This window comes from Triturus cristatus, chromosome 9 (assembly GCF_964204655.1).
Source record: "Triturus cristatus chromosome 9, aTriCri1.1, whole genome shotgun sequence".
NCBI classification, from domain to species: domain Eukaryota; kingdom Metazoa; phylum Chordata; class Amphibia; order Caudata; family Salamandridae; genus Triturus; species Triturus cristatus.
Genome location: NC_140592.1, coordinates 151,729,480 through 151,755,397, shown reverse-complemented (window position 1 = coordinate 151,755,397; position 25,918 = coordinate 151,729,480). Strand labels below are relative to the sequence as shown.

The 25,918-nt window shown below is 49.4% G+C and overlaps 1 protein-coding gene across 2 annotated transcripts in view; it reads right to left on the bottom strand.

Moving 5' to 3' along the window:
• The window catches only part of CACNA1D (calcium voltage-gated channel subunit alpha1 D), a 1,031,608-nt gene that overhangs the window by 722,906 nt on the left and 282,784 nt on the right, over positions 1 to 25,918 (bottom strand). For both annotated transcript variants that reach the window (XM_085624624.1, XM_085624625.1), the window contains exon 9: positions 12,822 to 12,988. In XM_085624624.1, the coding sequence (XP_085480750.1) occupies positions 12,822 to 12,988 (167 nt within the window). The remainder of the gene's footprint in view (positions 1 to 12,821; positions 12,989 to 25,918) is intronic.

Sequence of the window (25,918 nt, the reverse complement as noted above, 5' to 3'; positions counted from 1 at the left end):
TTCTTTGGTTAGATAGCAGTGGCGTAACAAAATTTGAGGGGGGCCCCATGCAAAGTACATCAGGAGGCCCCCCATTGGACTAAGTCAAGAGCTGTCAGGCCAGGGTACTGTGCTCTGGTGGCCCCCTGGAGCGTTCCCCCGCACCATGGGGGCTGCAGAGGTCTATGTTACGCCACTGTTAATTAGCTGCTGTGTCAGCAATCACATCCACTGTGGTCATCTTTGAATGCATGTGTTGCATTTTAGCAAACCAGAGCCATTTTAGAAAACAGTTGTAATATTTTTAACAAGATCAATAAAAGAAGGCTGGTGGATGTGCAGGTATCTGCAGCGGTTATGTTTGAATGGGTTTGTTAAAATATCAGAAACCCACTTCTAGATGCCCACCGCATATGCATGTGCATGGCACTCATTGGAGGACATCTCGAAATTCGTAAAATAAAAACAATGAGGCTGGACGTCTGCCAATAACACAGCTGGAGCATAAAATTAAAAAAAAAATAAGTAAAAATTGTGCAGAATAGGGTTCGGGAAGGGTGAGCGAAGCAGAGGGAGGCTTGGAGGGCAAAGAAGAAGAGGGATCCCACCACAGCCCACACCCTTTTCTTCTTCAGTTAGAACTCAATACCTTTTTTGCTCAATATAAGCCCAGATAATTTTCTCTCCAACGCCGCTGCACCGACAATCACTACCAATCAACATCACTTGAGTCTCCCTCCACTCTATAGTCCTACACACCAGCACATCTTCCTGCCCCCTCTCCTTGCTCTCCCTCTCAAGTTGAACTCCCTGCTGAACCCATCGAGCCACTTAACATTTAGTGCCCAATCCTACTCTCATTAGAAAATAAATCAGGATATCTCATCTCCTCTATCTCCGAGCTTGAAGCTACCATCTCTCACCTAAGTGCTAAGATATCTACTTTACCTAACACCCCAATCCCCCTGGCGAGCACTCACTTTGCCAAACTCCTGAGGAGTACCCTGCTCCCAAGCCCCAAAAAGCCACACACAATCGGTCCCCAACAGACATTTCCAATTTATTGACTAGCTAAAAGACTCCAGCTAATTCTAATCATTGCACTATTCCGACCATTTTCCTTGCCCAAACTAAACATCACCCTTTTCCTACCCAGGCACAAACAGTCAGGAACATTATCCCTATCGTCCCTAAAAGCCATAAAACCCCCTTCACCAAAACAGTAATTTCAGAGTTGCGCTGTTTGCTTCACAACTGCAGATTGGCAAACAAACACAAGCTGGAAATTTCAGACACCATAAATATTCACAATCTTGATATACTTTTCGTCACTGAGACCTGGTTCAATGCCACCTCTCATACTATTTTCGATCTTCTGCTCCCCACTGATTATCCCATTAACAGAAATGATAGGGAAGAAAAAGTTGGGGGGAGGCATGTCAGTTATCTTCAGAAACTCCCTTCAATTCAAGGTTTTTCCCAACAGCTCTTTCCGCACCTTCGAATACCTTTCTCTGGAGCTTCAAGTACAGCACAGCTCTCCTTTCAGGTTTCATGCCATTTATCACCTGCCTGGTGACTTCTCCACCTTCACAGAGGAATTCACTGACTTTGCTAGCGACCAATTCGCACAAAGCGACAAACAGATTTTTCTTCGAGACTCTATCCTTCACTGGGGCACTCTGGAAGACTCGGCTGCCAACAGGCTTTCCACATTTCTCTTAGGAAATGGTCTTGTCCAACATAGCACAAAATGACACACTCTAAGGGCTCTATTCTTGACTTTCTTATATCCAAAGTAGATATGCTAACTACTGTTGGTTCTATACCAGTGGACTGGTCTGACCACTTCCTCATCCCCTTCTCTCTGCACCTATCTCACTCTGTCACCCATGGCCAACCTAAAAGGACTACTACCTGGTTCCGTAAGACCAAAAACATCGACCTTGACATTCTGTGCAACTCAGCTATGATATCACTTCCAATCTTAGACCCCAACTCTGATGTCAATGATCTTGCCACTCAATGTCTCTCCAGTCTTTCAGTCGAAATTGAAAATGTTGCTCCATTACAAAGTAAAAAGAAAAGGCCCACTCCTTCTGCAACATGGTTCATTAAATCCCTCTTTGAAGAAAGAAAGAACTTGATGTACCTGGAGAAACAATGAAGACAATCTCCTTCCACCATTAATCTCTCTAATCTCTGTTACACAAGATCGCGCTACCACAAACACATCTTCCGCAAAAAAGCGATGCACTTCAGAACACTCCTCGACTCAGCTAAGAACAGACCTAAAACAATATTTGACCTCATCAAAAGTACCACCATCTCTCCCTCAACCATCAAATTTGACGACCCTCCCAAGAAAGCAGCAGATTTTGCTCTATTCTTCGATGAAAAAGTTAAATTGCTTGTAGATCAGGTCACTCACCCTAGCCCCTTGTGGACCGCAAATCTTTAGTCTTGTGGCAGAACTTTGATGTCATCACCGAAGATGCCCTCCTCAAAAGCATTCTAGAAACAAAACCTTCTAACCATTCTTTCGACCCCATTCCTAGTGACATCGCCATTGACTTCTACACCTACACTCTTTCCTACTGGACCAGGCTTGTAAACCTCTTTCTCAACCAATGCTCCATTCTTTTTGCCCTTAAAACAGGACAGGTTCCCATACTTTAGCTAAAAAGAAACCTCAGCTGATGTGAATGAGCTCAACAACTTCCGCCCTATCACCAAACTCCCCTTTATTGTGAAAATTACTGAAAGCTGTGTAGCGAAGCAACTTTTCCAACATATCAAGGATAATAACCTTCTCGACAAATTCCAATCTGGTTTCATGCAAGGCTGCAGCACTGAAACATCCCTGCTACAAGTGATCGACGATGCCCTGCTGCGAGCACTCGATTCTGATGAGTCTTGTCTTCTGATCCTTCTGGACCTATCCGCAGACTTTGACACTGTTAATCACAACACTCTTCTGAACACTTTAAATTTAAAAAAAATGGGTCTTGAAGGCACAGTGCTCAAATGGTTTGAATCATTCCTCTCAGGTAGATCTCAGATTATCAAAACAGCAAATTGTCTCTCTACTTCAATGGCTGTAGGACAAGGTGTCCCTCAAGGCTCTATCCTCGCACCAACTCTGTTCAATCTTTACATGGAACCGCTGGGAAATCTCCTGAAAAGATCTGGGGGCCTGATTCACAGAACTAACTTAAGATAAAATCCTAAACTTACTAGCATTTTGGTATTCACAGAAGGCACTTACTCATTTTGGTATTCACAGAAGGCACTTACTCATTTCGGTATTCACAGAAGTTAGGAGTCCTAACTTTAGGACTCCTAAATGCCTTCTGTAAATACCGAAAGTTTTAAAATTAGGATTTTTCTCAGTTTAGGAGTAGTAAAGTTAGGAGTCCTAACTTTAGGACTCCTAAATGCCTTCTGTGAATACCGAAAGTCTTAAAATAAGGATTTATCTCAGTTTAGTAGTAGCAAAGTTAGGACTCCTAACTTTAGGACTCCTAAATGCCTTCTGTGAATACTGAAAGTCTTAAAATTGGGATTTTTCTCAGTTTAGGAGTAGTAAAGTTAGGACTCCTAACTTTACTACTACTAAACTGAGAAAAATCCTAATTTTAAGACTTTCGGTATTCACAGAAGGCATTTAGGAGTCCTAAAGTTAGGAGTCCTAACTTCTGTGAATACCGAAATGAGTAAGTGCCTACTGTGAATACCAAAATGAGTAAGTGCCTTCTGTGAATACCAAAATGGTACTAAGTTTAGGATTTTGTCTTAAGTTAGTTCTGTGAATCGGGCCCTGGGATCCATTATCACCTCAATGCTGATGACATCCAAATCTACCCTAAGGTGTCCTCCACACACAACATCTCAATCCTCAACACCACTCTCAACTCCATCCAAAATTGGATGTCAACTCATCACCTAATTCTGAATCCTTCTACTCTCTACCTCACTTTCTCCTCCTCCTGTTCAGTCATGGATGGACAATCTGAACATACTTAACAACAAACCTATCATTGTCGACAGCGCCAAATCCCTAGGCGTCATACTAGACAAAAGGCTCAATCTACATTCCCCATATCAATCCCATCGCCAAGAATGCACATTACCAACTGCGCCTTCTCTGGGGGATTCAACGTTTCTTTCCTCAGCAAGACCCAAAAACCTTAGTCCAATCACTGATTCTCTCTAGATTGGACTACTGCAACTCTCTCCTTGTGGATTCCCAAATACCCACCATTCCTCTCTTAAATCCAAGCTTCATTCAGCGGCACATTTCGTATATGGGGCCAAAAGACATTATCAGAACACACCCATACTCTTTTCTCTTCGCCGGATTCCAACTGAAGCAAGGTCAATTTACAAGACTGCCTATATCACCCACAAAGCCTTGCACACTTCCACCCCTCGCTATCTGGCAAATAAACTCAAAATCTCAGGTGGCTCTAGACCCTCACGCAAAGCTGAAAACGTACTGCTCAAGCCTCCTACTTTCAAAATGGAAGGATTTATAGCTCAATCCTTCTGAGACAATGCGGCTAGAATTTGGAACTCGCTTCCCCCAATCCTCGGAACCACCACCTTTGTCTGAACTTTCAAACCAGATTTTAAAACTCTTTTCTTCCAAAGACACTTCCAGGAATAAATCAACTCATTTCATGACCCTTACGGCCGCTTGGCGTTCACCTGACCTCAACTTTGTAAATTTCTATTCTATACCTGTATTAACCTAACTTTTTCACCTTTAATTATTGTTTTAAATATCCTAATAGTATATTTAATTTGTTAGTGTGTAACTCTCCTTATGTAACTTACTTGGGTAAAGTCCACGCTATATAAAACTTCATTAAATTAATACAATAAATAAATGTAAATGGGGTGGGGTGGGGAAAGCAATACAGAGAGCGAAGGAGAGGGGAAGGAAAAAGTAAACGAAAGAGCAGCATATGTAGGAGAGAACATGGAAACAGCTAAAGCTGTCTGTCGACGAGAGCTGAAAATGTAAAGTTCCCGCAGGACCCTTGACTCCAACCATACATAATTGGTTGTGCCCTGGCTCCTTGACCCTTTATAACCTCAACTATGCTGAGAGTGCATAGAACATGGCAGCAGGCTAAGCTAACTCTCTAAAACATGCATGGCTTGGCTGCAAGTAATTGTCACATCCCATCTATAAATACTGCATTGAATGTCGATGAATTCTATAGCTTTCCAGTCATAAATAAAAAGCACAATATTTAAACGTCTAGGTTGAACTAAATGGTTACATTTACACAATTAATACATCAATTATGAATAATTTAGATTTTTGACAGCACACGAAAATCATAGGTAGAAAACAGAACAATTCTAGGTATATACTAAAGATTTGAACATAGCCAGCTAAATTATAAAAAGCATGCTTTAGAGAAAAGATTGCATGCATGGTGAACACACTGCTGGAATGCACACTGCAAGCGTATGCACGCAGAGTAGAAGAAAAAAAAGTCCAATCTTCACACAAAACAAAATTTACCATGTGTTTCAGAACGGTTAAAGCACTTAAATCTCGATTTCTTCTTTTCCCCCAACAAGTCTGCCAGTGTAACCCCTGGTGTTAAATTTCACGCATTCCCAGCGTTTACACAGCAGATGGCAGCAGCAGCAAGGCAGAAATACAACAAATAGCCACATATACATATTAGAGCACAGCCATTAAAGATGTGAGGTGAAATAAGATGAGCAATGATGAGCAGTAAATCTAAAACATAAACTATAATTTTCTATACACATTAGCAATTTACAAAATGCGGGAAATGAGCCACCAAAATGCATGTCTTCTAAGTACTGTATAGGGAAGGACATCTATACATATAGGAAAACATTACAAAACACATTAGGCACCAAAAATAATTGTGTTAATGGCTGTTGTGTATTTAGGTAGCAAATAGAATATTCTCGACTTTTACATCGATAATGGGAATGCAGTTCTAAATCTGTTTAAAAAAAAACAACTAACCAATCCTCCAACTGCTATTCCCCTAGGATGATGTGATGTTTTATGGTTAGTTTATGGGCCTCGAGACAGACCATTTTGGCTCTGATAAGTCCTCACACGTGAAGTACTCTGTGAGTGAAGGCGAGCCATTTAATGATACCACGGGTCATGATACTATGGGCCACATCCTTTTACGTTAGAGTGGTCCAGTGGAGGCACTCGGCTTTCTAAATATGGGCATTTACAAGAAAAAAGTTTAAATTTCTATAATATGAATACTTTTCAATTGATGCACTATCTTCCCCAGCAGGGAGGATAATGAGAGGATCAAATCTCGCGTCATTCAAAAGACATTTTTGGCACAAAAGCTTAAAATTCTCCCTGACAAATATGATTGGCAAGTTTCTGCAGATTTAAAAAAAACATAAAGAAAAAAGTACGACTAAAAAGTATTTAGGGAAGCAGTAGCCTTTAGTTCTATTGTTACTATAACCTTAAACCGGAATAATGAAGAAAGGAGCAAAAGAAGAGGTAAAGAAGACAGGGTAGAGTGTGGCAGGGAACGGTTAAGAGTAAGTTTAGAACGTTATGGACAAGATAGCAGCATTCGTTTACATCCCCTGATGACACAAGGCCACTGAGGTCGTCAGATAGGAATGCAGATGTTATTTATGGTCAGAAATGAAATTAGTGCAATTTCCATGCCCGCAGCAGAGCAGATGAGAAGGCAGGGCCAGGTGGGAGAATGCACCTGGCCAAGAGCCCGCTGCATGGGGCTGAAGGATGTGCCCAATGGCTGAGATGAGCAGACACTGCTCCCAGTTCTCTTTGCACCTGACGGAAGAATGTGGGTCGCTAGCAGTGGCGTCACTAGGGGGGTGCGGGGGGTGCGGACCGCACCGGGTGACACCCTCACGGGGGGTGACACCAAAGGTCCGGTCGGTGTGTCACTCTGTCTGTGGTGCGTGCACTGCAACCGTCCGTGGCGTGCACAATGTTATTGGAACTACCAGCAGTCCAAACGCAACGACGACGTTCGACGCGCGCAACCTAACCTTGTTCTATTGGTGCCTGTGCGCAGCGCGCACTGTCTCCTCCTCCTCCGCGTCGTCGTCACTAGAGGGGTTCCTTCCCGCATGCGCATTGCCCCCTCTCCCCCCCCCCAATGTGCGCGTGACTTGGCATCATCACGACGAGGGACGAGGAGGTGAGGAGGTCAGCGGAGCCTGTGGTCTGGTGAGTAGTCAGACGCAGATGGAGGAGACACGCACCTTCTTCTTAGTTTTCAGCTGCAGAGAAAAACGTGCATATGTCTTTGCCATCTTCTGGGTTCCTGGTAGAAATTCACATGCGGGACAGTCTGTAGACTGCCATGCTGGTATCGGGAAGGACAGGAGCCTCAGGTAAGAAAGCCAGCTGCAGAGTGGTTCCAATTTTGTTTTAGCCAATTGCAGGCACTTGATGATTGGTTTGCCTGATATCTAAACAAGAAATGTTTTTCATGACTTCTATTGTACATCGTGGAGGGCAAGAAACTAAGCACACAAGAGGAAGCAGACAAGCTCACTTTCAGTATCGTCTGCTGATGAACCCACAGCTGAGGGGAGGTCTCAGGTCGCCGTCGGCCCGTCGCCAGCCCCCACTGCCACTATAATTTAATTTTAAAGCAAGGCCGACCGAGGTAGTCCCCCCCCCCCCTGTCTGCAACTCAGCAGGTGAGTTGCCAGTACTACTATTGCCTGCAAGAGACAACTGATGAGCCTGGTGCGATGCTTCTTCTGTCTGGTTTCTGGAAACATAGTGACAGGTAAGAAACTCTACTCCTGCCACCTGCAGTATTGAGGGTAAATATGGACTGACAATGGGGTAACTGTTAGGATCGCGCACAAATTACTTGGCGGGGGGCACCAGGGAAGGTGTCAACAAGGGCCAAAAAGATACCACAGATCGAGATTCATCGATGTCAGGGGTGTGTTAGCGCAGAGATCAAGGGTGTCAACTGGCACGCGGGGCAAGAGATAGTGCAAGGATAGAAAATGCAATGAGTCCAGTGAAGTTAGTAGATAATGCTGCATTGACCTGCCTTGTACTGTAGGTGCTTTGGAAGTAGGTATTTGATTAATTGATGGTGAAAGAGGATGGGCGATGTGCTGCAGTTTTTGCACCATTTCTGTGTTTTCTACCTTACTGAATAGTGCTTCAGTCTTTCTGCACTGTGAGGTCAGTTCCTCCAAGTGATTCCCTCAAAGAGTTAATTCCACACACACATTACCACACATTATTTGGGTTAATGTGTGAGTAAGGGGGCCTAATTTAACACTGATCCAGGTCACTTCTTGACAGAACAGCCATGCTTTGCTTTTTAAGTCTGTCCACCTGTCATTTCAATATTTAGCCTCAGAAAGTAAGACAGAGTGTGCTTAAAGTGGCCAGATTGATTTTATTCACACCCAAACACATTAGCGCCACTTTTACAGTTTGCCAGTGAAGCGCTATTTTTGTTTTCTTGTCTTTGTTTTTCCTGGGCTTGCACCTAGTGCACCAATCCTGGAGGTACTGCAATGTGAGGATTAAAAAACAAAATTTGTACTACTGCTCTGTATCTAGGGATGTTGTCTTTTTTTTTACCATACTGCTTTCGTTTTGTAAGGATATAAGCAATGGCCATTGAAATGGGTCCATTCAGGGCCCTGTTGTCATGTCCTTAACTCTTCAGGCAAAAGCACTCACTGATTTCTGAACAGTGAGTGTAAAAGCGTTAAGGTAACCATGTTGTTCCTGCGTACATTTCACATGGTTTGCAAAATTTTGTATTCCCTATCATTGTTTGCTTTTTCCAGGATGCTGTCACTTTTTTTTGTAGGCCACATATTGCTCTTGCCCAGTGCGTAATTTAAATTGAGCCGCATCCAGGTGTTTATTGCTGGCAACAATTGGGTTGTAGTTGAAGGCAGTCTGAGTTTTTCTCAGTGGGGCAGTATGGTGTTCAGTGAGGGAGAGGATGTGGCACTATGGCCAGAGCTGCTGAATTTGGAACTGGGGACCCAGGTTCAGACTTAATAACCAGTCCACCAGACCACTCTCCTGAGAGAGCACTATCTCATGCTAGACCTTAGAAGGCTTCGCAAGACATTAGAATCTCTGGTGTCGTAGCACCAGCAGGTGGACCCTAGCATGACAAGTGTAGGTTAACCTTCAAGGCTTGTCCACCACTATTCATCCTGAAGTTCACCTTCAGTTTTGCGGCAGGCCTATGAAGCAGTACACCCTAGAACAACAGTGACCTTGTCACTGAGATCACAGGACCCTTGAGAAGGGTCAGCTCTAGGGCGGTGCAACCGGTGTGACCACACCAGGTGCTGACTTTAGGTTGAGGCAGCATTTTTGCAAGTATATTATGGTTTTTAAAGCGCTTGCTGCCTCCTTCCTGGCCTCCAGTAATTTACGGTAACAATAAAAATGTCATGATGACTGGTGATTAATGTTCTTCCTAGAGAGAGATCGGAATATTGTCTAATGGAAGATTTGACTCATGGAAAGGTAGCTCAGTGGGTTAATGTACCTGCTGCAAAGAACATGTACCATGCAGATCACAAAGTGCACATAATGTAAATAGGCCAGTGGGCTACTTCTTTTGTCAGAGAGACCCTATTGTTACTTGCAGTTTATAAGTTAAAATCCTAACATAGAACAGTGAGCTATTAACTGTCATCTACTCCGCAGCAACACAAGTCACATTTTTTATTAACTTTTGATACGTTTGAGCTACAAACAATGTATTAGTTTAAATGGTCAGATCATGCTGCAGATCTTGCATTATGAGGCAAATATGGCAGAGCCATTATTATTTAGAAAACATTTGCAAACTAGGATTTTTAGCCATTCATGTTTGAACTGCTGTTTTGGAAAAGGGAGAAGTGCTGATGACAGAAACTCCATGGCTCGGAGACAAATGGCTTGGGCTTCCACATTTTATCGTATTTGGGGACATTCTGTGATTAGAAGCATATCCCACTTTGTGAATACATTTTACTGTCAATAACTCATTATAACCTTAAATAATCATGTGTATCCATTGGTTGATAAAACTGGGCAGTGAAACCAAACAAATACAAAAAATTGGGATGTTTGCGCATTCTGGCCACGCCTCTGGCTCTGCCCACTGATCCAATCCTTGGGTTATTCCCGCCCTCTGATTCTCCGCCCAAAGTTCCCCTACTTTTTTTCCCCACTTCGACCACTGATATATTGTGTTTCTGGATAGTGGGAACACCACACCAGTAAAAAGTACCATACCTATGATATTATAAATTCCAATAAACTGTTGACCAGCAGGTAGCTCACTGTACAACCTGATTAATCAGTCATTATCACACTGTAGTTAACGGGCACATTTTGTAAATATAGGACCTACATTTACAAACGTTACGAAGGATTCTGTATGGTCCCGTTATTTGCCAACTGTGTCCACTGGCGGACTCGGAGCGGAGGAGGTCCATGCGGTAAGTCGTGAGGGGGTGACACCATGAGTTACCCGCACCGGGTGACACCAACCCTAGTGACGCCACTGGTCGCTAGCTCTGAGAAGAGGTAGACAGGCATAAAATAATAGGCTGTGAGCCGCTAGCTCAGAGAAGATATGTGTAAGCATAAAACAAAAGATCGTGGGTCGCAACCTCTGAGAAGAGGCAGACAGGCATAAAAACAAAGACTGTGGGTCAATAGCTCTGAGGAGATGCGGATAGACATAAAATAAAAGGCCGTAGGTCGCTAGCTCTGAGAAGATGTGGATAGGCATAAAACGAAAGGCTGTGGGTCGCTTGCTCCGAGAAGAGGTGTACAGGCATAAAACAAAAGGCTGTGGGTCGCTAGCTCTGAGAAGATAAGGATAGGCATAAAAGAAAAGATTGTGCGTTGCTAGCATTGAGAAGAGGTGTACAGACATAAAACAAAAGGCTGTGGGTCGCTAGTTCTGAGAAGATAAGGATAGGCATAAAAGAAAAGATTGTGCGTTGCTAGCATTGAGAAGAGGTGTACAGACATAAAACAAAAGGCTGTGGATCGCTAGTTCTGAAAAGAGGTGGACAGGCATGAAACAAAAGGCGGTGGGTCACTAGTTCTGAGAACAGGTGAACAAGCATAAAACGTGGCAGAAGGCACACTCTGTACACGGCCGCAGTTGTGTGCAATAATCACAGAGAAGTGGCTAGACACAGACCATGGTGACCAGCTTGCTCTTACTATGGACGACAAAGTATATCATTAAAAAAACACAATAATCACTGAAATACCTTTGTTAAGAGGTAGCCATAGTTTTTCATTCAAAATGGTTTTTTTTTATAAAACACAGAAATGCTCCTAAAAAATTCAGTTGAAGAAACTTTATACTAAGGATCTAAAAAAAAAAATCCAGAAACTTGCAAGTCACATGAACCATGCAAACATATCCCCCGCTAGGCTGCTCATGACCGATAAATCACATCACAACGTATATCATAGATCCCATCAATAAAGCTGCTGGGGAGACTCGGGCACCCACACAGCCCTACACCTGAAATGCACTGGGTGCAGTCAGAAGGATCCAGGCATGACTTGCCTTGAAAGTTTGTGAGTACACATAAACATCTGAGTCAGCTGACATTCACAAGCTCTATGAGGACCCTTCACACCCTGGAAGCAGAGGGACCTGTACTCCAGCAAAGGGCTAGACTAACTTCCCTTCCTGACCTGATAGGGGTAACAAGCCACCTCCAAAAACAGAGGAGTTGCAGGGGAAGATCTTCATACTTTTTCCCCCTGAAAAAAAAGGTAAAGAAATTTGCAATTGCACACTGGGCCACATGTCCACACTTCAGAGATGTAGACAACGTACAATTCCATTTTGGCCAAACAGGATCCCGCGAATATGTAACATGACATTACAAGCATTACAACTGGTGCAGCTTTCCAGGCTCACTACTGGGAATGTTTGGGAATTCCCAACAGCAGTAAATATGCAGCTGTATGTAGGAACACAGGTACAGGTTTACTACTTTTAGTAAACTGGGTTCAGGGTCTATGAGAACTCAAAAATCACAAAAAATAAATGGCATGCATGGTGGTTGTTCACAAAATATTGTAGAGCCGTTGACTTTACTTTTCTAAGAGTCAGTTCTAAAAACAATAGTGCAAAAAAAGCATGCGTTTTGAGAGGTGGAAAACATAGTAACAACATATTTTAATTTTATATTCATTAATAAAATACTGGAATCAAGTCTGATGCTAGAGTGAGTGAATGCACGTGTATCATGACTTAGAAGGGTCCTGAACATCACTAGATGATGCTTACCAAATCGAGGGAGAAGACAATTTAGAAAATTGAGATTTCAGCAACAGTCGTTGGCAGGTTTCTTTCTGGAATACACCTGGGGATGTGCTTTAAACATGTTGAGCAACATCGCCCTACGCTACATAGTCTTTTGAACTTGGCTTAAAATGGAGCACGCACATTGGCCACACTAATTACTACTTTTCTTTTGAAAAAGAGCAAAAATATCCAAGGTGAGTTTCCTTGACGCAAATGTCTATATAGAAATCCCAGGGAGAGTTTTGCAAAATGCGAACCATTTGCTTCACAGATAATATAGTCTGCAGATGTATGAAATCGTGGCACATTGCCTACTATGGGTGAAACCACTATAAATTTGGATTTTTTGGAAGATCAAGAAAGAGAAACTGGTGGTAGCCCATTTGCGATAAAAAGGCATTAGTGTGCTTCTAGTGAAATCCTGTTCAAACTGCCGTTAGATCTTTTAATTGCATTTTAACTAGTACCTATAAGTAGAAATGAGACAATACATACTGTTGCGTTTCTCGTCATCACCATCATCCTCGTTGTCTGGGTCAATGTCTTCCGCCTGTGTTATCCAGTCTAAATATCCTTTCAAATCCTCCTCCAGCTGCTGTTTTTCACGTAATTTTTGAAAGTCTCCTCTTGCTTTAGCCTTTTCTCTTTCTTTGGAAAACTCTCTGTGGAAAGTAGTTAACGTATAAAAGGAAAATGTACACAAACATTTGATTAAACAACATTTATGTCCAACAACATTATCTTTTGTCCAGCACAATAATCAACTATTTGCTTTTAAAGTGCAGGGGGTTAAATATAAGCACGTGCATGTAAATCCATTCCATCCCTAAAATCATTAGGAACCCCACTGACAATTTTTTTTAAAAATGAAGAACTAGTTCAGCACGACATGCATTCTTCAAATCGTTTTGACAGAACATCGTAACTACAGTAGTAGGCAATATCTGTCAATGGTAATATATGTATTACAGTAATTCGATTTTAAAATTGATGAAGGTTTGAAAATGTACGCACCAAAACACCAGAAAATTAATTTCACATGCACTTTGGTAATATTCCATGCTAAATCCATGCACAGATGTGGAGGTTAATACAGAAAGCGAGACCAAAGAGAGAGAGACCAAAGAGAGAGAGACCAAAGACTGAAGAAGGTATACTAAAAGATTATTGGTCGCGTTTTCCCCACCTGGCTCACTGTGGGTATAGGTGTCAATTTTTCTTATGCAGATCTAGGAAAACCTACTTTAGCTGATCTATCACCCCTCCTGTTTGCACTGAATGAATTCTGAATAAGAATCGTTACTAAGGGCCAAATCTAAGATCCCCGGCGGTGGTGCAGGGGTCTGAGATCGCAGTATGCTTGGCGGTGCCACTCCAGACCTGCCAAGCATATTACAGGTTTCCGTACTGTGACATTAACGACGATGGTGAAACCGCCATGGAAAGGGTGGCGGTGAGGAAACAAAGGGAGCACTAAGGGGCTACCTGTTGCCTCAAAGCCAGGGGATGCATGCAGGGGGGGCACATGCTGTGCCCACCTGTATGCATGCACCACCAGTTCCTGCATGGCATTAACTTAACAGTCCATGCCGTGCAAAAACTTGCTTTGGCACTCCCATTGCGGTGCCTTTTTGAAAGGCACCACTGTGGGAATGTCAAATGACCGCCCGCCGGACCATGAGGAAACTGCTAATCTGGCAGGCAGGTTGCGGTCCTGTTTAGCGGTGTGGGAGTGTGGCGGCCACTAAACTCAAATGATGAAAAATATACCTAGGAAAAGCATGACATGAGCTGATTCTCAGTGTCATGTAAAAAGCTTTTTTACTGTCACTGTGGTTAAACTCATCCATTCTTTCGTGTGGCTTAACCCGCTTAAAGTAACTTGAGTATGCCTCTTCTCTGTGGGGAAGACACAAAGGTGCCGATCACAATCCGGTAAAAACCGGGTACGAACCGTCGGACGGAGCATATTCTCCGTCCGACGCGTACCCGGTCGTCAAAATATACAAACATGGAATTACGATTCGCACGGGTACACCATTACCGTACGAATCGTAAAAAAGACCGACCGAACAAAAAACACCTACCAATGCGATCCGGGAAAGCGCCGACCTGACGTCGGGACGCACGCAGCCAGCCATTCACGACCCAGGAATCACGATTCGCACCGACGTCACCCCGCACGGTGAATATTTTGCGGCAGCCAAAAACTGCCGGGAAATCAGGACGACGCGAACAAGGACCACCAGTACGCGACGGACAGACGGCGACGCGAACAAGGAGGACCAGTACGTGACGGACACACAGGACGACGCCACCAAGGAGGACCCGTACGCGACAGGACGACGCGATCAAGGAGGACCCGTACGCGACAGGACGACGCGAGCAAGGAGTACCAGTACGCGACGGACAGACATGGACCCGAACCTACGAGTCATCCCTGCCCTCATAGCAGTACACCTCCTCTACAGGTTACGACGCAGACGCCGCAGAAGGTCAGAATAACTAAGGGAGGGGGGAAAGTGGGGTGGGGTGGGGGTGGCACGACCAGGGCAGGCCACAAAACAACCACATGAGTGACACACTACACATGGCCTGGACATACCTGACTCCCATGCCCTGGTCACCACGAGGGGGTGGGGGCGTGTCCTGATAATCCAGCGACCGCCACAACGGAAGTCCGTCACCACGCGAACCGGCAACACAACCAGACAGGTACGTCCCGTACCCACGCCTGAAGAGCGTGGGTACGAGTCGGACCACGCCCACACACGTCACCCCAACAATGGCGGGACGGATCGCACCCACGTGGCAAAGGCCTGGGTACGGGCCGCACAAACATCACATAGCGTGGGGACGGATATGTACGGACCCTACCCCCACCCCGTATGCAAGGAGCGTACCCCCCACCCCAACAGTGAAAGTACGACCCGTACCCCCACCCGCGGACGTACGGAGCGTACCCCCAGCCCAACAGTGTAAGTACGACCCGTACCCCCACCCGCGGACGTACGGAGCGTACCCCCAGCCCAACAGCGTAAGTACGACCCGTACCCCCACCCGCGGACGTACGGAGCGTACCCCCAGCCCAACAGTGTAAGTACGACCCGTACCCCCACCCGCGGACGCACGGAGCGTACCCCCAGCCCAACAGTGTAAGTACGACCCGTACCCCCACCCGCGGACGTACGGAGCGTACCCCCAGCCCAACAGTGTAAGTACGACCCGTACCCCCACCCGCGGACGCACGGAGCGTACCCCCAGCCCAACAGTGTAAGTACGACCCGTACCCCCACCCGCGGACGTACGGAGCGTACCCCCAGCCCAACAGTGTAAGTACGACCCGTACCCCCACCCGCGGATGTACGGAGCGTACCCCCAGCCCAACAGTGTAAGTACGACCCGTACCCCCACCCGCGGACGTACGGAGCGTACCCCCAGCCCAACAGTGTAAGTACGACCCGTACCCCCACCCGCGGACGTACGGAGCGTACCCCCAGCCCAACAGTGTAAGTACGACCCGTACCCCCACCCGCGGACGCACGGAGCGTACCCCCAGCCCAACAGTGTAAGTACGACCCGTACCCCCACCCGCGGACGTACGGAGCGTACCCCCAGCCCAACAGTGTAAGTACGACCCGTACCCCCACCCGCGGACGCACGGAGCGTACCCCCAGCCCAACAGTGTAAGTACGACCCGTACCCCCACCCGCGGACGTACGGAGCGTACCCCCAGCCCAACAGTGTAAGTACGACCCGTACCCCCACCCGCGAATGCAAGGAGCGTACCCCCCTGCCCAACAGTGTAAGTACGACCCCTACCCCCACCCGCGTATGCATGGAGCGTACCCCCCATGCCAACAGTGTAAGTACGACTCGAACCCCCACCCACGAATGCAAGGAGCGTACCCCCCTGCCCAACAGTGTAAGTACGACCCGTACCCACACCCGCGGACGTACGGAGCGTACCCCCACCACACCAGTGTCAGTAGACTCGTACCCTCACCTCTAATGCAGTGTGCGTAACCCCACCGTGTATGTGCCAAGCGCACATATCCAGAAATCGGAGGTGTGTGTGCAGAGTCCACCCAGCAGTGCCCTGAGACAGGAGTGGTGGGTGTGGAGTCCTCCCAGCAGTGCCCTGAGACAGGAGGGGTGGGTGCCCATCACTCCCAGCAGTGCCCTGACACAGGAGGGGTGGGTGCAGAGTCCTCCCAGCAGTGCCCAGACACAGGAGGGGTGGGTGTGGAGTCCTCCCAGCAGTGCCCTGAGACAGGAGGGGTGGGTGCAGAGTCCTCCCAGCAGTGTCCAGACCCAGGAGGGGTGGGTGGTGAGTCCTCCCAGCAGTGCCCAGAGACAGGAGGGGTGTGTGCAGAGTCCTCCCAGCAGTGTCCAGACCCAGGAGGGGTGGGTGCAGAGACCTCCCAGCAGTGCCCTGAGACAGGAGGGGTGTGTGCAGAGTCCTCCCAGCAGTGTCCAGACCCAGGAGGGGTGTGTGCAGAGTCCTCCCAGCAGTGTCCAGACCCAGGAGGGGTGGGTGCAGAGTCCTCCCAGCAGTGCCCAGAGACAGGAGGGGTGTGTGCAGAGTCCTCCCAGCAGTGTCCAGACCCAGGAGGGGTGGGTGCAGAGACCTCCCAGCAGTGCCCTGAGACAGGAGGGGTGGGTGGTGAGTCCTCCCAGCAGTGCCCAGAGACAGGAGGGGTGGGTGCAGAGTCCTCCCAGCAGTGTCCAGACCCAGGAGGGGTGGGTGGTGAGTCCTCCCAGCAGTGCCCAGAGACAGGAGGGGTGTGTGCAGAGTCCTCCCAGCAGTGTCCAGACCCAGGAGGGGTGGGTGCAGAGACCTCCCAGCAGTGCCCTGAGACAGGAGGGGTGGGTGGTGAGTCCTCCCAGCAGTGCCCAGAGACAGGAGGGGTGGGTGCAGAGACCTCCCAGCAGTGCCCTGAGACAGGAGGGGTGTGTGCAGAGTCCTCCCAGCAGTTTCCAGACCCAGGAGGGGTGTGTGCAGAGTCCTCCCAGCAGTGTCCAGACCCAGGAGGGGTGGGTGCAGAGTCCTCCCAGCAGTGCCCAGAGACAGGAGGGGTGTGTGCAGAGTCCTCCCAGCAGTGTCCAGACCCAGGAGGGGTGGGTGCAGAGTCCTCCCAGCAGTGCCCAGAGACAGGAGGGGTGTGTGCAGAGTCCTCCCAGCAGTGTCCAGACCCAGGAGGGGTGGGTGCAGAGACCTCCCAGCAGTGCCCTGAGACAGGAGGGGTGGGTGGTGAGTCCTCCCAGCAGTGCCCAGAGACAGGAGGGGTGGGTGCAGAGACCTCCCAGCAGTGCCCTGAGACAGGAGGGGTGTGTGCAGAGTCCTCCCAGCAGTGTCCAGACCCAGGAGGGGTGTGTGCAGAGTCCTCCCAGCAGTGTCCAGACCCAGGAGGGGTGGGTGCAGAGTCCTCCCAGCAGTGCCCAGAGACAGGAGGGGTGTGTGCAGAGTCCTCCCAGCAGTGTCCAGACCCAGGAGGGGTGGGTGCAGAGTCCTCCCAGCAGTGTCCACACCCAGGAGGGGTGTAACACATGTGTGTGATGCCACAATTACCCACATCCATACTGCCTACAAGGGAACATGTCCCCATGAACTCATGTCAACTGACTCCACACACAAGTACAGTGATCACCAAGGATGCCACGATTGTTGCAGGTGGAGACATGGCCATGCATGCATGGCCAAAGTAGAAGGGCTCCGTCACACACACAGCTCATGTACACACAGCTCTGCGCTAAACATTGGGAACACCCTGCAGGGAAGAAACTGGGTACACAGAGGAAGGAATACACCCTGGGACAATTGAACCATGCAGTAACTGCTGACATGACCTAAGGAAGTTAGCCAACACCTTGTGATGGCACACAGATCCTAGGGTGGCCCCAAAGAGCAGAACACTACTACAAATCCCACACACCCAAAGCCTTAAACACCACCCAAAACAATGTAGCAGCCCCACCAACACCAATACCACCATAGCAGGAGTGTGATAATGAAAAAAAAAATAAGCTTTATTCAGCATGAGCACAATGTCCGTGGATCAAAGGCAGTTCAAAGTCAACAAAGGCCATAGGGCAGTCAATGATTCCCAGCTGCATGGGGGACACAGTGGGATGTGTGTCCCCTACCTTGCCTGCACAGTCAAATGCCATCGTCTTCCATACTGGTGAGGGCATCAGGGGGGGGGGAAGCAACAGGCACCGCAGGGACATCAGGGCAAAGGGGCGGCGTTGTGGGTGCAGGGATGGAGGACTCAACCACAGGGGGTGTGTCATGGCCAAAGGCGGAGGCCAGGATGGCACTACACACCTTAGCAAGGTCCTCCAGGGAGTCCCCTGCACCCGAAGTGACCTCAGGCCCCAAGGAGGGGGGGGGTTCAGAGGGATGGGTTGCAGCGCCACCGGGGGAGGGTGGAGACAGGGGGGGAGACTCAACCACCCTGACCGAGGACTTCCTTGACCGCTTGCGTGGTGGCGTAACTGTGGGGCTCAGGGACAGAGCGGCCATGAAGGAGTCCTTGGGGGAGATGTGGCCAGGAGAGCTGAGGGGAGGGGATTTGGAGGGAGTGGATTGTGTGGAATGCGGACTCCCACTCTGGCTGCGTGTCACACGTTTGCCCCCCGACCCAGTGGGTGTGCCTATCTCACCCTGTGTGTGCGTGTCAGGAGGAGTGCGGTGGACCTTCCCTGCTGGTGTGGTGCCTGTGTCTGTTGTGGTGGGTGCATGCCGACGTCTGGGTGTACGTGGGACAGGCATGGAAGTGGGAAGTGTGGATGGGGCAGGGGTAGGTGGGGGGAGGTCGCGCTGCAGGAGACCCACTGCTGCAGTCAGTGTGGAGTCTAGGGACCTCAGCAAGTTGCGTTGGTCAGCCTGCAAAGAATGAATGCCCTCCAAGAATGCCTCGATGTTGGTGAGGGTTTTCCCGTGGGAATGGAGGACATTCAGGATCGCAGCCTGACCAACCTGCATTTGCCGCTGGATGTCCATAGACTCAGCATTGGCGGCAGCAGTGGAGACAGGGGCAGGGGGTGCGGTGCCTGGCAGGAAGGAGACATGCGGTGACCGGGCACGCTGGGAAGGGACACGAGCAAGTGGGAGGCGGTTGGTGGGAACTGAGGGGGCGGTGGCAGGTGTTGTTCCACTGTCAGCTGCTGGTGCAGCCTCCGCCAACTCTGAGACATCCTCCTCGGACCTGTCAGCTTCGTAGTCTGATGTGCCAGTCGACAGGTCCTCGGCCACACTATCCTCCGCCTCTGTCCCACTCGATGTGCCAGCCCCGATGTCACGGCTGCCACTGGTGCTCGGTCCCTCCGCCTGGTCCGTGTCCATGTCTCCCTCTGTGTCCCCCGACGATGCTGTGGGCAGGGTGGAGAGACAGAAATTAATCAGACACCTGTACACATCTGTCACATGAGTCCAATCTACATAGTCAACATTGCATAGCCTGAAGAGGCAGATCCCTAACATCTGCAAAACAAGGTACCGATGTAGGGCATGAAACACAGTTGGTTGAGCCACCATGCCACTGAAATACCATGGAGAGCATGAGACAATAGCTGATGACAGGAAACGGAGTCTGACATAGCACCCAGGCCCTGGGGACAATCCTGCACTGCCTCTGCACCACACAGCGTTTGTGAAAATACCTATGACCAGGGACAATATCCATGAACTTGAGACACATGCTGCATAGGTAATGCTGCAAACATGCCCAACATAACTCGGTCACTGCACCTTGCGTGTGTGTCCAGTAACATCACACACTGTCCAGACCCAGCAATTAGGAATCAGGATTTGACACATAGGCATTGCCCGCCCCAAGCAACCCCCACACGATGCTAATTGCTGAGACACAGGTGGCACCAACATCTCATAGTCTGGGTGATAAACACAGTGGCAGGCAAAAGGCAAGATTGGACGCAAAACAGCAAAGGTGCGCCTGTACAAATAATGAGGTACCAGTGCCCATCCTCAGATGAGTATAACAAGACACACAGGCACTGGCAACTGTGAGTATGAAGAGGGACAATCAGGTCAGGCTGCACAGTGGACACCTGTACATAATAGCACGTCTATATACATGGTGACAGGGGACAATGGCACAGAGCACAACCTACGCTGTAGACAGTGAGAGTGTCCACGTTGATGATGACACAAACAACACTGAGGATAAGGTGCCCCAGGGGACAGTATTGGGCACGCAACTACATGCTACTGAATGGGAATGACTGCTACACACGTCACCATCCCTGCACTATGCGTAGCGCACACTCATGCACATCATGTCACAGGCCACTACATAGGACATGCGCGCTGTAAGGCATGACACATGAGAGACCAACTCCCATGTCTGGAGCCAGCATCAGTGCCAACTGACATGGAACCCACATGCAGTGAACTTGACAGTTCACAGGCAAGGTCCCACAACCTGTTACCCACCACCACCACCCATGATGCTACAGTCATTGTTCTCGTGGACAAAGCGCCAGCCTACATTACCTTGTGAAGGAGTGACTACACACAGACCAGGGAACACATTGCAAGGAGGGGAAGGGTGGCAGGGGCGCAGCGCTACACTTGGGCAAACTGGATGGGCACAGCACCTTTAAACCCTGCCAGTGAATTAATGCCACTGTGCCCTTACAAATGCCGGTGACACACAACAAACGCACATGTACCTACCCCCTTCCGCCTGCTGCATCGCCTGTAAGCGCCTCTCCAGGTCTGGAAAGACCACCGGCAGCACACGCCTGTGGAGGTGGGTCAGACGGCGGCGGCCGCGGTTCTTGTGGCTCTCAGGTGAGTCCCCCAGCAGGAGCCGTGCAATCCTCCGCGTCCAGCACCGGATATCCTGCCAGCGTTTCCTCACCTGGGACAGGCTCCGCCTCCGACCATCCACACGCCTCACGGCACTGACGGCGGTCAGCCAGATCTGCTCCTTGGCAGTGGCGCCTACCTGTGAGGAAGTACAAGTGACACCACATCAATACACCAGCCACATGTCACAGAGAGACATATGTGAACATAATAGCTGGTTACTACATGGCATGTAATGCAGCCAACGCATTGCACCTCTGTCATAGGGACATCATCCTCTGGTGAGGGAAAAGGCAGCACGTGCCATAGTGGGTACTCAGGTGGAATGATGGCAATGTCACAATCAATGATCAAGGCTCACACTGTGCATCACACCCACACCTCCTGTCTCAGGGCACTGCTGGGAGGACTCTGCACACACACCTCCTGTCTCAGGGCACTGCTGGGAGGACTCTGCACACACCCCTCCTGTCTCAGGGCACTGCTGGGAGACATCAGGCACCCCCCCCCTGGTACCCCCCCGACAGTACATGGCATGTGTGTCACACCGGGTCACAATGCCTGAAGACACAGTCACAACATAGGGACAGTCTGTGGCAGTGGCCTATGCACTCACCTGATACCCTGGTCGCCCATACAGCATGGGGTACTGTGGGAGGATCACATCCAGCAGAGCCATGTTCTCCTCCAGGGTGAATGGCTGTGTCCTCTCCACAGCCCTTGACATGGTTCCAGGGAATCAGTAGCAGCAGCTTGGTCGACAAATGCAAAGATGTGCAGGCAAGTAATCCCTCATGGGACCTGGCTGCCTTATATGTGGCCTTCTGCCCAGTCTCATGCACAGGAGTACAGAGTGATTGGTCACTCACATTTGCATCCTATGTTTCCACCAATCCCTTCAAACCTAGCAGTCTGTGGGTTCTCTATCGGTTTCATTCTCCTGCATGATGTCAGCCCCACAAACACATTGCAACAAAGTAGAAGAATTCCAACTGACTTCTGCTGTGCACCTTCCAGAACAAAATCGAAATTTGAACCTGGTCGCCATGACAACCAGCATGCATGTAGGCCTTAATACTTGTCCCCTATGTAATTAGGAGAATCACACACAGGTACGGTGCGTTTCCGGGCCCTAGGGCACCCCAAATGCATGGCAACGGCCCGTACATGCATGCCTACGTTCAAAATCACTATGGGTCTGCACGCGTATGCGTACACGTAGTGGTACGGACCGTACACACGCATGTACGCTCACTATCACTATGGGTCTGCACGCGTATGCGTACACGTAGTGGTACGGACCGTACAAATGCCTGTACGCTCACTATCACTATGGTTCTGCACGCGTATGCGTACTCGTTGTGGTACGGACCGTACAAATGCCTGTACGCTCACTATCACTATGGGTCTGTGTACCCGTAGTGATAGTGAGCGTACATGCGAGTGTACGGTCCGTACCACTACGTGTACGCATACGCGTGCAGAACCATAGTGATAGTGAGCGTAGATGCGAGTGTACGGTCCGTACCACTACGTGTACGCATACGCGTGCAGAACCATAGTGATAGTGAGCGTACAGGCATTTGTACGGTCCGTACCACAACGAGTACGCATACGCGTGCAGAACCATAGTGATAGTGAGCGTACAGGCATTTGTACGGTCCGTACCACAACGAGTACGCATACGCGTGCAGAACCATAGTGATAGTGAGCGTACAGGCATTTGTACGGTCCGTACCACAACGAGTACGCATACGCGTGCAGACCCATAGTGAGAGGGCCGTACACTCGCATGTACGCTCACTATCACTATGGGCCTGCACGCGTATGCGTACTCGTTGTGGTACGGACCGTACAAATGCCTGTACGCTCACTATCACTATGGGTCTGTGTACCCGTAGTGATAGTGAGCGTACATGCGAGTGTACGGTCCGTACCACTACGTGTACGCATACGCGTGCAGAACCATAGTGATAGTGAGCGTACATGCGAGTGTACGGCCCTCTCACTATGGTTCTGCACGCGTATGCGTACTCGTTGTGGTACGGACCGTACAAATGCCTGTACGCTCGCCATCACGATGGGTACACATACGGCAGCACTCCCACAGTGATTGGGGAACATACACAGGCCCTCTTAGCAGCAGTACGCCGGTTTGTACACATCACTGTGGTGATAGTCGACACACAGGTAGGAATAGGGCGGACATACTTGTCCATGGATGGACATACTTGTCCAGGAATGGACATCAAGGCATCGTCTGTGCATTACTACATGTGTGGGGCACAGGTGTGACAGGCTGTGATGTGGAACATGCCTCCTGAGTGGAGGAGGCACCAGATGTATGATGAGATGTGTACAGGTGTACTGTGTGAGGGTGCAATGTGTGCCAGGCATGCCCTTGACTCCTTTGACATGTGTGCATGTCGTACTGCGCACTTGGGGTGAGCGTCACTGGCATGGCACGGACACCAACACACGGAAGTGTCCCATGATGCCCGGTACAGGGGTCATGACACCTGACTTGTCACTACCCACAGTGCACAATGTGACTATGTCATTTATGTGTCCGGGATTTACATCAGGTTGATGTTGTAGCACCCTCAAAAGCTGCAGCCGTTGCAGCAACCAACATGTGTCTGTGTGTAGATTGTCATTGCACACTGTTCCGCACACCATGCCACATGTGGTATCTGATGTGAGGTGCACATGTATGCATGGGACACGGAGTAGCGTGACAAGGCCATGTCAGCATCCTCACAAGGAATGTGTGGTGAGTCATGACATGTGCACCTTCATGGCAAGGTGTGTGGGCAGGCCTAGTGTAATGTCATGTGACCTGTGGCTCCGGTGTTCCGCTACCAGTCTCTACAATCGGCATCCTACTTCTGCTGATGTGTGGGTGTATGTCACTTCTGTCTTGCGTCGGGCTGTTCACTTGCACTGGGACACAGCTATTCCCATGGCGTGGCATGGGGAGGTTCTCAATCACCGTGTGTAGCTGGGTCTTGGAAGGAGTGTCACCTTGCATCCATACGTGTCCTGGGCATGTAGCACATGCCTGACTCCCTATGTGGCATGTGTGTATTGGCAGATTTACATGTGCTCAGTAGACATGAGTTGTTCTCGTAGTGCACTCACTCTTCCTTGTCACTTCCAAATTACTGCAGAGCGCCTCCTGTTGCCCGAAGAATTCCAGACTTGGCCACCATGCAGGAGAATGACAGGATCCGGCTCTACCGCTTCACCCAACCGTTGATTCTGGAGCTGACGGCGAGACTGGCACCACACCTGCAACCGCAGCACAGGTATCCTACGGCACTGACACCCCAGCTGAAGGTAATGGCTGCCCTACATTTCCTTGCCACGGGTACCTTCCAATATACCATAGCTCATGTTGGTGGCATGTCCCAGAGCATGTTCAGCGGTGTGCTGCATGATTTCTTGGAGGCCATGTTGATTCACCTGGATGACTTCATCAAGTTCCCAACCCCTGAACAGATGACTGAGGTCAAACGTGGTTTCTATGCCCTGGGAGGGATGCCCCATGTCATTGGGTCCATAGATGGGACACATGTAGGTTTGGTACCACCACACGCACGGGAGGTGGCGTACCGCAATCGGAAGCACTACCACTCCATCAATGCCCTTGTGGTGTGTCTGTCCAACATGGTGATTTCACATGTCTGTGCTCGTTTTCCAGGATCAGCACACGATGCCTACATCATGAGGCGTAGCGGGATGCCTGATATGATGATGCAGCTGCGCAACGAACGTGCATGTGTTGTTGGTGGGTACAGTCTGTCTGTCCTGTATTCTGTTTGGCCGAGCAGCACTACCGCTTCGCCTGTTCTAACGATATCCATGTGCTTTCCATTTAGGGGACGCTGGCTATCCCAACATGCCTTGGCTGCTGACACCTCTCCGCAACCCCATCACGCCGGCCCAGCTCCGCTACAACACCGCCCATGGCCGGACAAGGCGAGTGATAGAGAGGACGTTTGGCATGCTGAAGAGCCGATTCCGGTGCCTCCACAAGACCGGCGGCGCACTCCCATATGCCCCGGCGAAGGTCTGCAAGATCTTCATGGTCTGCTGCATGCTGCACAACATGGCAGTTGAAAGAGCTGTGCCCCTCATCCTGGATCAAGATGACGAGGACCATCCACCCGTGGAGGACGAAGGGCTTGGCAATGGGGCTAGTGATGTGGAGGATGTGGAGCCGCAAGAGGACATCCGGACTCGGCTCATACGCGACTTCTTTGCTTAGTGGTGAGTACCAGGGTCTGAGTGTGCACGCATTGGTCCCCGTGTGGCATGCGTTGTGATGTGTGTCTCCACCTGCATGTATGGCACGTGGGTCAGAGGTGTGTGTGGGTGTGTCACTGGAGTGATGGTGGCAGTGATGGTAGTATTTCCCCAGACATAATTGTGACCTAGCATGTTGTCATACATACATGTGTCGAGTACATGCACATGCAAGTGGCTGTGCTTCTTGTGGCTGACTTCTTGTGTGTCTCTCTTCCCCAGGTACCTGCGCATGCCGTTTGCTGGTTGCATTGTTGTGGCACTGCTATTCCTCATGGACATGGCATCGTGGGCTGACTCAGCGTTACAGGCACGGACACGTTTGGAAGTCTCCATGGGGTAAGGGATGCATCTGGGGTGTATTGGGTGTGGCAGTTGTTCACGATGTGTGCACACTGCCCCGGTCGGGGTTTGGGTCCTCTGCAGACATGTGGCATCCCCATGGGAC